Source organism: Pelobates fuscus, chromosome 2 (assembly GCF_036172605.1).
Source record: "Pelobates fuscus isolate aPelFus1 chromosome 2, aPelFus1.pri, whole genome shotgun sequence".
Taxonomy (NCBI): Eukaryota; Metazoa; Chordata; class Amphibia; order Anura; family Pelobatidae; genus Pelobates; species Pelobates fuscus.
Window position 1 is genome coordinate 84,066,429 of NC_086318.1, and position 16,662 is coordinate 84,083,090.

The 16,662-nt window shown below is 40.2% G+C and overlaps 1 protein-coding gene across 1 annotated transcript in view; it reads right to left on the reverse strand.

Annotated features, from left to right (window-relative positions):
• Positions 1–16,662, reverse strand: part of KLHL24 (kelch like family member 24) — a 37,671-nt gene that overhangs the window by 16,263 nt on the left and 4,746 nt on the right. The window contains exons 2-3 of the mRNA XM_063440956.1: positions 2,148–3,116; positions 987–1,171 (exon numbers count right to left, since the gene is read on the reverse strand). Of these exons, the coding sequence (XP_063297026.1) occupies positions 987–1,171; positions 2,148–3,067 (1,105 nt within the window). The 5' untranslated portion in view covers positions 3,068–3,116. The remainder of the gene's footprint in view (positions 1–986; positions 1,172–2,147; positions 3,117–16,662) is intronic.

The following is a 16,662-nucleotide window of genomic DNA, read 5'->3' on the forward strand; positions in this document are numbered from 1 at the left end:
TATTTGATAGAAATAGGCCTTTTGTGTACGTAGAAAAAGTCTTAGATCTTTGAGTTCAGCTCATGAAAAATGGGGGCAAAAACAAAAGTGTTGCGTTTATAATTTTGTTCAGTGTAAATGTGCTGGCTGAGCTCAGTTACATTGCGAAGTTAGCCTGTGATCACGATATCAAATATTACAAATGTTTCAATTGACTTACACCACTTCATAATTCAACTTTTTATTAAACTTATTTTTACAAACTTATTGACACATTACAGGAACATTTTTCCTCCTATTGAATTCAACCAAAAGGATTGTAAATCATTTACAAAACCACTCACCTAATTAACGAATACCAAAAATTAGCCAGAAGTTTTGCACATTAGCAGAGCAAAGACCACAAACAACTCCCTTGTGAAGATGATGTGTGAAATGTTACCAAATCTTTACAAATGACCCTTAGTTGGCCAATTAAAGTAAGCAAAGGACACAAAACACAGTTACAACAATATCATTTAGCAAAATTTATAATACAACAAATACACATGTACACTATAAAAAAAATCTGCTATGAATATTCTTTTCTTTGATGCCCTTCCTACTGTGTCTTTTTACCCCACCTACTCTAGACTGTAAGCTTGTTTGAGCAGGGTCCTCATCTACCGATTGTTCCGGTTACATTTTGTAATTATCTCATTTATTTTTAAATTTCCCCCTTTCGTAAAATTGTAAAGCACTGCGGAATAAGTTGGCGCTATATAAATACCAATAATTATATTAATATTTGGATGCAAAAAGAAAATTTTGAGCCAAACACCAAATGTTTAGTGAGTAAACTCCTAAGTATGAATAAAATATTAAAACGTGGGAAAAGGACTTTAAAGGCGGGAACAGGATTTTTCCGGGTATTAAAGGGCTTTAAAGTATGTATAGAAATTAAGCATGCAGCACCTTGCATGAACGGATGTCTTCTAAAAATACAAGACTTGTGCACCTCTGCTTACCTGAAACAAGAATATCATTTCTAAGAGCACACACAGCATATTCTGATTTAGTAAATTCTGGCAGCTTAGCTAGCGATTTCCATTCTCCAGTCACAGGGTCATAGCATTCAGTATATGGAAGATTAAACCCTCCAACACGCTCGCATCCTCCTACCACCACAATCACTTCGGAGTATCCTGTAGATCTAGCAAATAAAACAACACAGCAACAATTAATGAAATTGAATCTACTTGCCGATAATGGTGTGCTTAACAAAACCAACAAAAAAAACAAAACAGTTCTACTATTTATTACCGGTATATGGAAATAATAAAACAAAGGACTTTTAGTTAATTCTTCAAAAAGCAAGGAGCTTTAAAAGCCAAAAATACAAGTACAGCTTTGTGCACAATTCCAAAAACAAATGAATTATAGGTTTAAAAAATAAATAAAAAATAACGACTGAAATTAAATTAAATTATGCTCATATTTTACAGACATTTTCATGTTTTTGTAAATGCTAAATTTTATACTTTGGGTCATATAGCGCCACCTTCTGGGAAAAAAAAAAACTTACAGAAGAAAGAATTAGGACATTTCGAACATGGCCCTTTAGCAACTGTTTGACAATATGGTCATTCATTCTGTGACAAACTCACTTTTTGTCAATGTGTTGGCTAAATGTGATACATATATATACTTATATATCAGTGACTGGCAAGGACATTCTACACACGTTGCTGTAAATATACTCTATTACTATGTAACAAAAACAAAGACCAATGAATTTGGTCTGCCTAATTTCTGGACTTTAACATCACTGGTTTTCTAAGGGGTGAAGATTTAGAGTAATTGAAAAGTGTTTGCATAACTGAACTTTTTGTTAAACCACTATAGTGAGTGTTGATTGAGCTGTCCAAGTGTAAAGATCAAAAGTCCTGTACTCAGCAAGTGAGTATATGACAAGGCTAAGCCAGACTACTGGCACAATAACATGCATAGTCCATTCAACTAAATGAAGTGTATTGTTACTGTAATGTATAATGTTTGTTTCTTTTCTACATTATGGTTCTGTCCAAATGTGCTTTTTGATGTATTGTAACCTTATGATTACATAACAAAAAAAGAAAAAATATCCCTGAGATGAACAGGAGTGGCTAAAAAGTTTTCAGTTTTCTAACCTGCGAGGCCTGGTCCGCGAAGACATCATCTCATTACCAAGGATGTGATATCGTCTTGCTTCATGAAGCAACTGGTAACAATCAGGGGCATTCTGAATTAACTGGTCAACCTCTACAGTTTGCACAAAATAGTTGGGATGTAACAGAGGGAGTCGGACATGTGTCAAGAGTTCTTGCAACATGGGTCTTCGGACATCAACATGATGGTACACCCAACGCATGACTGCTTCAAAGACCAACTCTTCTTTGCTCACAACTAAATCATCTGTACAGATATAGTCAATGAGTTCTGCTTTACCCAGCTCCAGAAACTCCTCGTGTTGAACGACAATTTCAAATGCTTGGTGTGAAAAGGTTTTACACTTGGTAAAGAGAGTTTTGAGGGAATGGGTGTCTGCAAAGTGCTGAATCCCCAAGCAATTGCATGGGTCTAGCTGTTCTTCCAAAAATTTGGCACACGCATCACGTAAAATACCAATCTGAAATAGGCTTGAGGTTTCAAACAAGTATTGAACATTTTCAGTTGTGATTCTCACTTTTCCGGTATAAACATACTGTAAGAAACAGTCCATTGCTTCTGCATAAATCCCATTAATTTCAATCAGCATCTCACGGCTTTCTCTGTGATCATTACAAAACATAGCCCGGAAATAGCTGCTGCAGGCAGAAAGGACAGCTCTGTGACACGGGAATTCCCTGCCCTCAACACAGATAATTACATCAGTAAACAATCGGCTCTCTCTGAACTCATTAAAGACCTGAAGGATGCTTTCAGAATGTGTAGAGCCAGAGTTAAACTCAAAAACTTCATGACCAGTCAACTGCTTAGGCTCCATCTCAAATACTTTTCTTTTAGTTGCTGGCGATTCTCGTATCCCACCCTCCTCTCTGACCAGTCTTCTTCCTAATATGAGTACCATTGTTCAGTCCTATGGTAACAGCACAGGTGAAAAAGATTTCACGTTCCACCTGTAAAATAAAAACTATATATAAGAACACATCAAACATTTTAAACATCAAATTATCAAATACATGCCCCAATAAAGTCAAATATATAACAGCAGTTTCTGAAAGATATACTCTTTACCAAAGCTAACCCCAAATACCTACATCTTGATAACTTCTAAATCTCTTCTGATGAGAGATCATCAAAGATACAACTATAAATAAAGGCTTTTTTTTTATAAAGGCTTTTTTCCACACCTAGAGACCACAAGGCACACCCGAATGTTTCAGGACCCCAGGCACGCATTCATAATTCAGTTGGCAACAAAATAAAGTGAAATTCAGATTTCAGGCATTATAAATATTAAATTGCGTGACATGGAACTTACTCCACATTTCAACAAACACAGTCTTAGAAGGACAATTTCAAGAAACTGAAAAGGAAGAAAATAGAATATATGATACAATTAAACAAGATATCCTTAAATAAAAAAAAAATTAAAAACAGAATAAATTAGGGAACCCATGGGAAATTTTAGGCCATCAATTGGTTCCTGCAAATCACATAATTGCCACCTAACTCTTAAAATTACTTTGATGGGCTCTCTCAGAGCACCCTGCAGCCAGGCAATGCACTGCAGCTTGAATTGGTTTGAGGAATGTAGCCACTGTATTTGAAAAACTGCTCAGGACTCATAAACCTTGGGCGGCAAACCAAATTAAATGATACGAATCACTGGCCAGAGATAAAATATCTAATTACTTTCGATGATGTCATCTGAATCATAACTAGAGTAACTGAGATTTGTAGTATTTTGATTATAGGGACACTACATGCACCACCATTATTATTATTATTGCCATTTATATAGCACCAACAGATTCTGTAGCGCTTTACAATATTATGAGAGGGGGGATTTAAATATAAATAGGACAAAAACAAGAAAACTTACAGGAACGATAGATTGAAGAAGACCCTGCCCAAACGAGCTTATAGGAGGTGGGGTATAAAACACATTAGGACAGGAAATAGCAATCAAATAAGGTGGGAGTGAAGCAGAGCTGGAGGAGAGAGTAAAGTGCTTCCCTTTAGGAGAGTGCAAGAGACAGGTATGTAAGGTAGAGGTTACTCTGGGAGGCCATAAGCTTTCCTAAAGAGATGGGTTTTAAGGCACTTCTTAAACGATTGTAGACTAGGGGAGAGTCTGACTGGGGTAGGAAGGCTATTTCATAGGAAAGGAGCCGGCCGCAAGAAATCCTGCAAGCGTGACTTGGCCGTACGGGTGGGTGCAGCGACAGGAGAAGGTCATGGGCAGAGCGGAGAGACTGATCTGTGAAAAGATATAAGATGGGCTAGAATTGTTCAGTGCTTTATAGGTATGGGTTAGCACTTTGAATTGACTACTATAGGATACAGGAAGCCAATGTAAGAACTGACAGAGGGGTGAGGTGTAAGAGGAGCAACAGGAGAGGAAAATCAGTCTGGCGGAAGCATTCATTACAGACTGTAGCGGGGGAATACGGCTTTTGGGAAGACTAATTAGGAGAGCGTTACAATAATCCATGCAGGAAATTACTAGAGCATGGACAAGCTCCTTGGTAGCATCTTGCATAAGAAAGGGGCAGAAGCTGGCTATGTTTTTAAGATGGAATCTTAAAGGATTTACAGGATTTTGCAAAATACTGGATGTGAGGCTCAACGATGAGGCCAGAATCAAGTGCCAAGACAGCGTGCTTGCAAAGATGGACTTATGTGGGTAGCACTAACTTGAAGGGAGAGCAAAAGAGGAGGATCAGTATTAGGAGGAGGAAAGACAAAGAGGTCAGTTTTAGAGAGATGGAGTTTCAGAAAGCGGGAGGACATCCAGTCAGAGATGGAAGAAAGGCAAGCAGTGACACGCTGCAGGACGGCTGGGGAGAGGTCCGTGGAGGAGAGATATATCTGGGTGTCATCAGCGTACAGGTGGTAGTGGAATCCAAATAAGGTAATACGCATGCCAAGAGAGGCAGTATATAGAGGAAAAAGAAGGGGATTAAGGACCGTGCCTTGGGGAACACCAACCAAGACAGGACGAGGGGAGGAGGAATCATTAGAAAAGGACACACTGAATGAGCATTGGGAGAGATAAGAGGAAAACCACGAGAGGACAGAGTCACAGAGACCGAGTGATTGAAGAGTTTGAAGAAGGAGAGCATGATCAACGGTGTCAAAGGCAGCAGAGAGGTCAAGAAGAATTACTATGGAGTAGTGGCCTTTGGATTTAGCTGTGATTAGGTTGTTAGTAACTTTGATAAGAGCAGTCTCAGTAGAGTGGAAAGGGACAGATTGAAGAGGGTCAAGAAGAGCGTTGGAATAACCACTATAGCTTGTTGCAATGGTTGTTGTGCCAGGAGTGCCCTCGTGCCTCCCCACAGTAAAGAGTCAAACAGTTTTTCAACAATTTCACTTCTTACCTGGGGTCCATGGGACGCCGTTCCTGCCTCCACTACCAATGCACGGCTTAGCTCATTGTTTATGAGTGTTCCTTTCAGGATAGAACTTTTTAGATTTTGTAATACTCTACTTAAGCCTTATTTCCACCTGACAGGCAGAACTACCCACATTATTTTAGCTAACCAAATCTTTTTTTCCCCGCACCCTTATTTCTTAAATTTGTACCACACACCTGGTTTAATCAAGTCTGTGATTGAAGGAAAGATACATTAATTAGGAGGACATGTGTGGGCAAAGTCCTGATCTCCCTCGGGTTGTACAATAGATCTAAAATCTGTGTTTATGAACATTTTATTGACAGGAACAAACATTAATTACACATTAGCTTGACATTCGACAATCCCTTTTTCAAATATAAAATTAGCTCAGTGGCATATTTGCAAAATGAAATTAAATGAATATTAAAATACATACTGCAATACACAAAGTCCTCAGTTTGCAACGTATGATCCATTGTACTAATAATGGCAGCAGTGCAGTTTATGAACTGCTAATAAAAACATGCATGTATTTCATTTGCTATTTTTTTTTCCATATGGGGATATGTAAAAACAGCTTGCAAATGCTCCAGATCTCTTGTCTGTAGCATTTGCAAGCTCTCCTCTTCTAACCCCACCCAGACTTTCTGTGGCTGTCCAATCACAGACTTCCCAATGCAGGTGCTCTGAGCAATTGCTGCCTCTTGAGTTTAGTTCCACTGAGTTAACCAAACCAGGAAGTAATAGGACAGGTTGCCTGATTGACAGCTTGGGGGTGTAACAAGACTAGGTTATAGAAGTGCCAATTTCTACTGAAATGTGCACTTTTGAAGAATAAAAAAAGAGAACACACTCAAAGCTAAAGTGCTTTAGTATGCTTTAGTCTGTAGTATTTTTTGAATGTGATTTCAGCTATGGCCCCCTTTCAGGTTTTAAAGAGCAACACTTGCTGGTGCCAGTTCTATTCTATATTTAGAATTTCCTGGGGTGGTGTATGTGTATGCAGTTGTAGCAAGTAGATGCTTTTACATTTTATTATGTGAGCCATGTATGTATCTGTAGTGGCTGTGACTAGACCGCATCTTTAATAATATCTGTCATTTCGTCATTTTATATATGGGCAAAAAACTGTTTTTAGTGACCTATAAACATCTGTAAATGCAAAGACGTATGAAATATTCAGGTACAGTTAATGCATGCTTTTGCTACGTTGTTTTAGGTAGCTTTAGCTAAACTACTAATGTTAAACTAAACTACAGGGTGGGTCAAAACTCAGAGCAAGGTTTGAGGAGTCAAACTTTTTATTAATGAACCAATTTTAATGATATTACATTCATTCAATAATAAATGATTAATGTATGGAGATTTTTTTGAGCAGGTACGGAAAGTAACATCTTTTAAATGTTCTCCATTTGCCGTCTCGCAAAAATCGGGCTCTTTCAACTGCATTGTTCATAGCGTTAGTGTTTGAGGCTCTAGCGTTAGAATTTCTGCAAGAATGTTCTTCTTGAACTGCTCAAGTGAATACGGTTTGTTCATGTACACCCGCTCCTTAAAATATCCTCACCGGATGTATTCGGGAGATGAAAGGTTCGGGCGAACATGGTGGCTTACATTTAAGTGGTGGCGGTAAGCTCTTTGCGTCAAAATAATGGACCTGCCATTTTGAATTAAAAAAAAATTCCACTATTTTTACTTGTTCCTTTGTGAAGTTACCCATGATGAAACTCCCAACATTAGTTATAATATATACCTCAACAAAAAACATGTAACTACTAACAAATAATGTATTTACCGGTCAAATCTAATTCAGAATTTTGGCCCACCTTGTAGTAGAAAACACTTGGTCATTTGTTTAGGTTAGAACAGATCTGAAAACTCAGAACAAACTATTAGTTACTGTAAATTAAATATAGTGTGTTAGGGTGTTGTTTAATGAGGAATGTTACTTCAGTAGTGTAACTGCAAGTTAATAAGATCATAACTCTCAGTTGTTTTGGTTCCATTGGGATCGTCTTGAATTTGAGGTTCTGTCCTGTTTTAGTTCCCTGATATGCCACATCTAAGGACACGGAGGACAGTGAAATTCAGATTTAAGGCCAAAGTAGTTAAACTGGAACAATTCAGCTATGCTTTCAGTCTGGCTACTCTTTCCTTGAATTTTAAATTTACTTAGAATTTTCACTTTGGTGAATAACCTTGTGAGAAAATACCCCCAATCTGTATAGTGTGCACATAACATTATACACATTTGTGTTGTGCTCAGTAAACTAAGGACACTACGTCCATGGCAAAGCAGTGCTGGAGCACTTCCACATGGTCTGTCTGAATTAAGGCTTCCCAGAGCAGATATCAGTCAGCTTCTGACATGCTTCTTTTTCTGGATGTGCCTGCCTATGGTATGATGGCCTGTGGTCCAACTCACCCCCAGTTCCAGATCAATATCTCCCATTGTGGCAATGTATACAAGATGGAACCTGCAGTGCAAGTTGGAAATGTGTGCACCTGTGCAAAATGATGAATGCGAAATATAAACGAGTTACAGATTAGATTTCTTACCTGATTGCTGAAAGCACAGTTAGTAAAAGTACACTTTATTGTTCTGTTAAAAGGGTACTCCAAGAACCATTACAACTTTAGCTTAATGAAGCAGTTTTGGTGTATAGATCATGCACCTGCAGTAATACTGCTAAATTATCTTCCATTTAGGAGTTAAAGCACTTTGCTTATGAAGCACTAGGCACATCTATCCTGGCCTAGCCCACATAGTCTCCCTACACACTTCATGATAAAGAGAAGTAGATTTTTAATACACAGTGTGTTTAATTTGGAAATTGACTCATAATGTGTTTATTGCCGCTAGAGCCTGCTGCAGCCACGTACGTGATTAAAGTTCATGTACGTTACAAATACAGAAATCTGTACTTTTGTGCCGGGAGCTAGTTACACCCCTAGCACAAGTGACAAGGGAACATAAGCAGTACCAAAAATGGCAATTTATTGCCACATTAGCCTGTTTGACAATACATTTCTATTTATTCCCTATCTTGGCCCTGTCCTGTCTGCATATTGCCAAATTTAGGACTGTGCCACCTAACCTAGGACTGTATGCCAAAAGTTCATTATTATCTTTTTTTAATCTAAAGGGTCTTTCCAACTAGCCTTAGAACATATATGCATTATTGTGACTGAAAACATTTTTTTGATGGTCTTTGTGGTGTGTATATGTTGAATATAGCCCTTTTTTTTACGTCCGTTGCATTGACTTTTCCTCAGTGAAGTCACACTCACTAAATGATCTCATATGAAATGGTGGTGCCCCTATACTAAGAAAATAAAGATTAAAGATGAATTCAGAAAATGAACCTACATTTACCATTAGAATGTATGTCAATAGAAATGTGTCTAATTAGGACACTGTACGTTTAAAAGGGAAAACACAAATTCTGTCCATAAACCGAACATTCCCTGTGTAGTTTCACATTGATGAAATTGTGCTGAATAAGACTGACAATTCTGCTAATATACTGTAAAGTTAAACAACTCAAATAAAACATTGTTTCAACCTGTTGCAAACTGCTTTTCTATTGAGCTTGGCTATAGCCCTCCTCTTAAGGATTAAATGTTCACTGAAGCTACAATGTATCCACTTGCCGAAAGGCTATCCATTTGCTCATTTAAGCAAGACTATAAACCTGTTTGGGCTGCTGGTTGATTAAAGGGAAACACCAGGTACCCAGACCACATCTGCCCATTAGCGTGGTCTGGGTGCCAACTCCCACCACCCTTAACCCTGCAAGTGTAATAATTTTTTTATAAACTGTTAAGCAGGGTTAAGTCCTTCTCTAGTGGCTGTCTGAGACAGCCACTAGAGGGACTTCCATATTCTTAGAATACGTAAAGTGTTTTAAACTATGCTGGACGCCCTAACTCTATTCATGATGGCCTCCAGGGTCACCGGAATCCCCATAGGAAAACCGAGGACCCGACATCAGGGGGGATCTGGGTGTTTGCCTAATATGCCGCCGGCTGCGAGGCCCCTCCAGTCCGCCAGGAGAGCCAGCCTTCAGTCTGCAGCTCCGCCGGGTCTGAGCTGCAGACTGAAGTGTCTCTCGATCCTTGACAATCAGAGCGTTGCCGCAGGTTACCACGGCAACACTCTGACTTCCCTCCTTCCCTCACACTGCCACCCCCTCCCTCACTGACACTTGTCACCTCCTCACTAAGCCCCTGTCACCCCCTCACACCCCCTCATTAAGTCCCCTGTCACCCCTCACTAAGGCCCCTGTCACCCCTCACTAAGGCCCCTGTCACCCCTCACTAAGCCCCCTGTTACCCCCTCACACCCCCTCATTAAGTCCCCTGTCACCCCTCACTAAGCCCCCTGTCACCTCCTCACTAAGCCCCCTGTCACCTCCTCACTAAGCCCCCTGTCACCTCCTCACTAAGCCCCCTGTCACCTCCTCACTAAGCCCCCTGTCACCTCCTCACTAAGCCCCCTGTCACCCCCTCACTAAGTCCCCTGTCACCCCCTCACACCCCCTCATTAAGTCCCCTGTCACCCCTCACTAAGCCCCCTGTCACCTCCTCACTAAGCCCCCTGTCGCCCCCTGTCACCCCCTCACACCCCCTCATTAAGTCCCCTGTCACCCCTCACTAAGCCCCCTGTCACCTCCTCACTAAGCCCCCTGTCACCCCCTCACCAAGCCCCCTGTCACCCCCTCACCAAGCCCCCTGTCACCCCCTCACTAAGTTCCCTGTCACCCCCTCACTAAGTTCCCTGTCACCCCCTCACTAAGTTCCCTGTCACCCCCTCACTAAGTTCCCTGTCACCCCCTCACTAAGTTCCCTGTCACCCCCATACATACGTACATACATACATACACAATACAATAATATACATGTTAAGGAATTTAGAATATGTGGGGAAATGTCTATGACATTGTATTCTCATCTGTAACTTTCTTATTTAGAAAAAAATTTTTTTAAAAAGCCGAACCAAAAATGTTCATTTTTCAAATGACCCCTTCACACTGGCACTTATGTATACACGACTGCCAGGCTATACAACCATACCCAGCAATCGTGTATAAATGATTAGCAAATTATGTCATATCTACAGTCAGTGCTCACAAAGCAGCGGCATAGGAAGCTGCGGCAATGCAAGCCTCTGAAGATGAATACAGAGATTACATCATGTATCCAAAGCTGCAAGCTCGCCCTGCAATATAGGTACAGCTCCTTATGGACACACAAGGCAACCCCTATTTTTGTTTCACTAATGGTGTAAGTGGGGGGCCTCATGTTTGACTTTCGCCTAAGGCCTCGCAAAGTCTAGAGCCGCCTCTGTGTCTAGGGTTCATTTTAACCTTACTTCTAGGGTTAGGGTTAGAATAAGAATTGAGAGAGGCTAAATTAGATCCCAATCCTAATTTTCACTCTCACCGTAACCCTAAATGTTCATTGTCACAGTGCTGCAGTGAAGTTTCAATCTATAAGCTGAGTGTGACAGCAAGTTTACTAACCTTGCTGAGCAGCTATTTCAGACTCCGGGATCCCGAGAGAGGAAAAGTTCAGATGATTGCCGATCTTTGAGGGGAAACACGTTCTGATAGGACAGGCAAATTATTGGAGCCCTGTCTTGCCATCCTGGGCTTACTCTTGGGAGTCCTGCATCTGCAGACACAGATAGCAAGTGCACAGAAAGCACAGTGCAAAGTTATACTTGCTTGCTCAGTTCATGCTGCATTCAGGACATTCAGGTGATGAATGTGTGTATGCAGGTCAGAGTCAGGCTGGCCTGTCTACCTGGTGTATACTCACGATTTACTCATTGGTGCGCCTCCTATAGGCCAAAAGAAAAATGTCAAATTTTTTACCACAACTTTTTTTTTTCTGTGGGGGTAGACAGCTGCTGTGAATACTAACAAAAGACAAACTGACAGAAGACAGAATTCTACCTATGTGAAAGAATATATTTTCGGTTTAAACTACACTAAACTTAGGTTAGTTTTAGGATTGAAGAGTCTAACATGACAGCAAACATAAGCAGTCCATCTAAATTTCCCACATATAGTAAATATTCTGTTGTGAGTACATACAATTTATCATTTGTGTAAAACCAAATAAAAATATTGACATATTCTGCATTGTACAAATAAGCTTTTGACCACAGGACGATTAAAGGGCAAGCGAGAGTACATATATAAGTAGAAAGTAGATAGCACTCCAAGGTCTCTTCAATAAAAATTTACTTTTAATTTTCCAAGTATAAAAATCAACGTTTCACTCTGAAGGTTCAGACTTTCATCATTGAATTTTTATATATATATATATATATATATATATATATATATATATATATATATATATATATATATATATATATATATATATATATATATATAATTTACCAAGGTCATTATATTGTTTTCAATGTGAAAACAGTCCTCTCAATCACCAGAATTGCTCTGTGTTGCGGTGACTGGGTCAAAGTGCAGGTTGAGCACATGTTTAAACACGTTTGAGTTGTCCTGGGAATTAAATACAGGGCATTTCAGCACATACACGAGTCCTTCAGGTGTGCTCATTTAAATAGTCCTTATTTGCAACCCTCCCAGGCCGGCTGTAATCCAGCGAGCATACGTAAGCATTGTGTAGGGGCCCAACATAATACTACATTCACTGTGATTAACACTTATAGAACTTCAAGTATCCCTGTGCATCCAGGAGGAGAGAGAGGAACTCACTGTTGATCTCTCCCACCCCAGTGGAGGTTGAAATTGCTGCTGCCAGCTTTTTCTTCAACCCTCGCAGTGCTAGAAAGACATGCAGCCCCTGCGCACTTAGTGGATGGTGTGATAGACAAATCAATCAACTTTTAGAACAAGAAAATGCATTCAAACAGCCCTTAGAATTCACACAAGCGGGAGTGAGGACCCATGACATAATTTGCCTGGGCTCAATTTCCTGGCATCGTTTTTTTTATTTTTTTTTTTATATAACTACATCCAGTGGGCAAGTAGTCTATTCTAAACATCTGGGTTTGTCTCATTCATCTGTTTCCAGGCATGCATATTTCAATGAAAATTTAGTATACTCAGTAAAAATAATCAAAAATGTATTCCCAACAGGTGTGAAAGAGAACTCGGTAATCAGAAGGCGACTCAATGCTAGCACCCAGACGTGCTCGGTATTCAGAAGGCGACTCAATGCTAGCACCCAGACGTGCTCGGTATTCAGAAGGTGACCCAATGCTAGCACCCAGACGTGCTCGGTATTCACAAGGCGACCCAATGCTAGCACCCAGACGTGCTCGGTATTCACAAGGCGACCCAATGCTAGCACCCAGACGTGCTCGGTATTCACAAGGCGACTCAATGCTAGCACCCAGACGTGCTCGGTATTCAGAAGGCGACCCAATGCTAGCACCCAGACGTGCTCGGTATTCAGAAGGCGACTCAATGCTAGCACCCAGACGTGCTCGGTATTCAGAAGGCGACTCAATGCTAGCACCCAGACGTGTTCGGTATTCAGAAGGCGACTCAATGCTAGCACCCAGACGTGCTCGGTATTCAGAAGGCGACTCAATGCTAGCACCCAGACGTGCTCGGTATTCAGAAGGCGGCTCAATGCTAGCACCCAGACGTGCTCGGTATTCAGAAGGCGGCTCAATGCTAGCACCCAGACGTGCTCGGTATTCAGAAGGCGACTCAATGCTAGCACCCAGACGTGCTCGGTATTCAGAAGGCGACTCAATGATAGCACCCAGACGTGCTCGGTATTCAGAAGGCGACTCAATGCTAGCTCCCAGATGTGCTCGGTATTCAGAAGGTGACTCAATGCTAGCACCCAGACGTGCTCGGTATTCAGAAGGTGACTCAATGCTAGCACCCAGACGTGCTCGGTATTCAGAAGGTGACTCAATGCTAGCTCCCAGATGTGCTCGGTATTCAGAAGGTGACTCAATGCTAGCACCCAGACGTGCTCCTTATTCAGAAGGCGACTCAATGCTAGCACCCAGACGTGCTCGGTATTCAGAAGGTGACTCAATGCTAGCACCCAGAGTAGCTGTTGCATGACCTTCAGGCCTTTTCGCTACAGTGAGTATTCAAGGTGAATTTAAAGTGAATTTCAAATTGAAGGCCAGAGTAGCCAAACTGAAATCATAGTCAACATTGTGATCTTTTCCATTCTGACCCTTAATTAGAAATTCACTTTGAAGTTCACCTTGAATTCTCACCTTAGTGAATAGCCCTGTACGAGTTTCGTCATGTTGTTTTAAACTTGTATGTTTATTTTTGAAGGCAACCTTTGTTTTGCTCATAAGCCTATTTAACAGCACGAAAGCCAACTGCTAGTTATAGAACACATCTTTGTTCTGTCAAACCATTTCACAAAACACCCTGCAGCAACTCCTAAGTAATATTTACAATACCTGATGCAGAACAGGTATTGTAGAGGAGGGTAAACAAGGGTAGATTCACCGTTTTCCAGCCGTGAGGGACATCAGATTTCCTCTTTGCTATTGTCAATTATTCCAGTGCATAAAAAACTACAGTTATATCTATAGGGTAACCGGGTTTGAAGATTTTATGAGGTTATATAGCCAAGCCATACATAGGTATAAACAGATCACCTTTACAACTTCACACTGTAGGGTTAATGGGAAAACAGAAAACAAGAGAAAAGTCAAAGGAAGGTTGGGGTGAGAAGCGATATGACAGGAAATTTGGCATTTCAGGGAAATAGGGCACAGGGACCATAAGAAGAACCCATAGAATACTTTCTTATGCATGAAAATACACAATACAGTAAACAAATGTAAATTATTCACTAAACCAAAAATTGTGGCGAATTTACAAGGGAGTAACATATTTTAGTATAAAATAGCAATTTGAAAAATTAGCCAAATTGGAAAATATTTGGGGCTTTACCCTACAATTTGCACTCCTATTGTCAATTCCCCATAAGTCCCACTTTAGTGCATACTACTAAATGCCATTCTATACTTCAAACCCTAGAGCAGTATTTTCCAACCGGTCCTCAAAGCACAACGATGATCCAGGTTTTCTCACTATCTCCACAGAATTATGAAATACCCAAGTTCTGGAATACTGGCATGTCTTGAGAATTGGGTTGGAAACAACTGAACTAGTGACTTTAAAGCATCCTCAGAACAAGTGTGCAGATGTTAAAGGTCCTGCATTGCGCACTGACAGGACCTCTTCTTTTTTTTTTTTTTTTTGTGACGCACAGTTAATAGTGAAGTCCCACAGTTTCAATTTCTACCAGGATAATGAGCTTTTAATTGGAACATGGAGCTCCTCGTCCCCGGTTGTCATTCAGACAAGCACAATTTTGTATTCCTGATTAGGAAAACCAGGTTTGTCCAAAAATCCCACTAATATCCTACTCAACGACTGGGCTTATCTCACTGAACCCTCAATACACAGGAATAGGCAATCGTACGCACTACAGATGTGGACTACATCTTCCTTGATGCTTTGCCATCGTTATGGCTGTAAGAGCATTATTGGAGATGTAGTCCACAATATCTGATGTGGAGAAGGTTGCCTACCCCTGCTCTATAACATTAATTTACAATTACTGGATGCATTCAGATTTCTGTCTCATATAGGAGAGACATTCAAATTACCTACATTTTGTACAGTGTAAACTTGATTAGAAAGACTTTAACACACCAGGTGTCTATAAAATTGCCTTGATCATCTTCATCCCACTCCTAACCCTGAGGCACTAACTGATGTTGATTATTTCTTTAGAACCAACAGAAACACCTTTGTTAAAGAAAAGAAAATAACCACAGCATTCAAACTGATATTAATGTGCGTTATTAAGGTTCCAAGCTCTTCATTGGATTACAAACACACAGCAACAGAACCGAAACATAATATTTTATTTGCATAAATTCTGTTAGTGATTTGTGATAACACGTTGTACTCAAATTAAAATGAAAAACAGGTTTAAATAAATAAATAAATAAACGGCTTCAACATGGCTCCCTGGAAACAAAAAGACGATGCCTAATCCTCATCTGAAGCAGGCCAACGTGTCATCACGGGTCTTACTTGTCTGGATCATGCTGGGAGGAGTCTGAGGATCTGAGCTAAGTCTGTCCTCAAATACTCTGAATATTCCGCAAAGGGAAGGGTGAGGGAATCAAATTATACAGAAAGTAAATACAAATCTATGAATCGTTCTGTTCTAACAAAGCTGTGATTTCATAAGGCACGTTATTAAAAGAAGAAAGCAAGTACTCCAGGTTTGTTTGGCTTAGAGCTTCACAGTTGTTGGTTAAGCGCACTGCAATGTGCCTTTAAGATAATACGGAGAAGAAAAAAAAAAAAGCATCTTGTAAACATCTAGAAATAAAACAACATTGTGACGAGGCAGCATTTTTAGAAGCCCGCTTCCTTCTTGGCCAAAAGTTGAAAAAGCAAATTGTTCTTTCCAATTCTGTGAAAGTTGAGTTAAGAGTTACGAAGTAAGAATGCAAAACACAGTCAGGAGAAGGCTCACGTCACAAAGAAGAAGAAAAAAAAAAGAAAACAGCAAAACGCTTTCTTTAAATAGCCTACGGCCAAACGGTGTTGGCACCAAGCCTGAGACACAAAGAAAGGAAGTAAAAGACATTAACCCCTTAAGGACCAAACTTCTGGAATAAAAGGGAATCATGAAATGTCACACATGTCATGTGTCCTTAAGGGGTTAAACTAACAAAAAATAAAAATAAAACATAAGTTCTGGAAGCAGAAACCCCAGATAGAGCCATTCTATCTATGACCTTAGTGAACACCTGGCCTTCTGGAAAGCAGAACGTTAATCCACCTCCTAAACGATCGCATGCGAGCTCAGCCTAGCTCGTAAGAAAATGCAAATATATACAGGTAACCATAAAAACACACGTTGCAGTGAGGTCAGTTTTTGAGGTTTTGATTTATAGCCAGTAACAGATGTATAAACAGAAGAAAAAGAAAAAAAAAAATGTAAAAAACAAAACACAAGTTACTGCTGGAAGACACCTGTAGAATCTGCAGAAAATTTGTAATATCAATAATTCAATGTACACCATGTG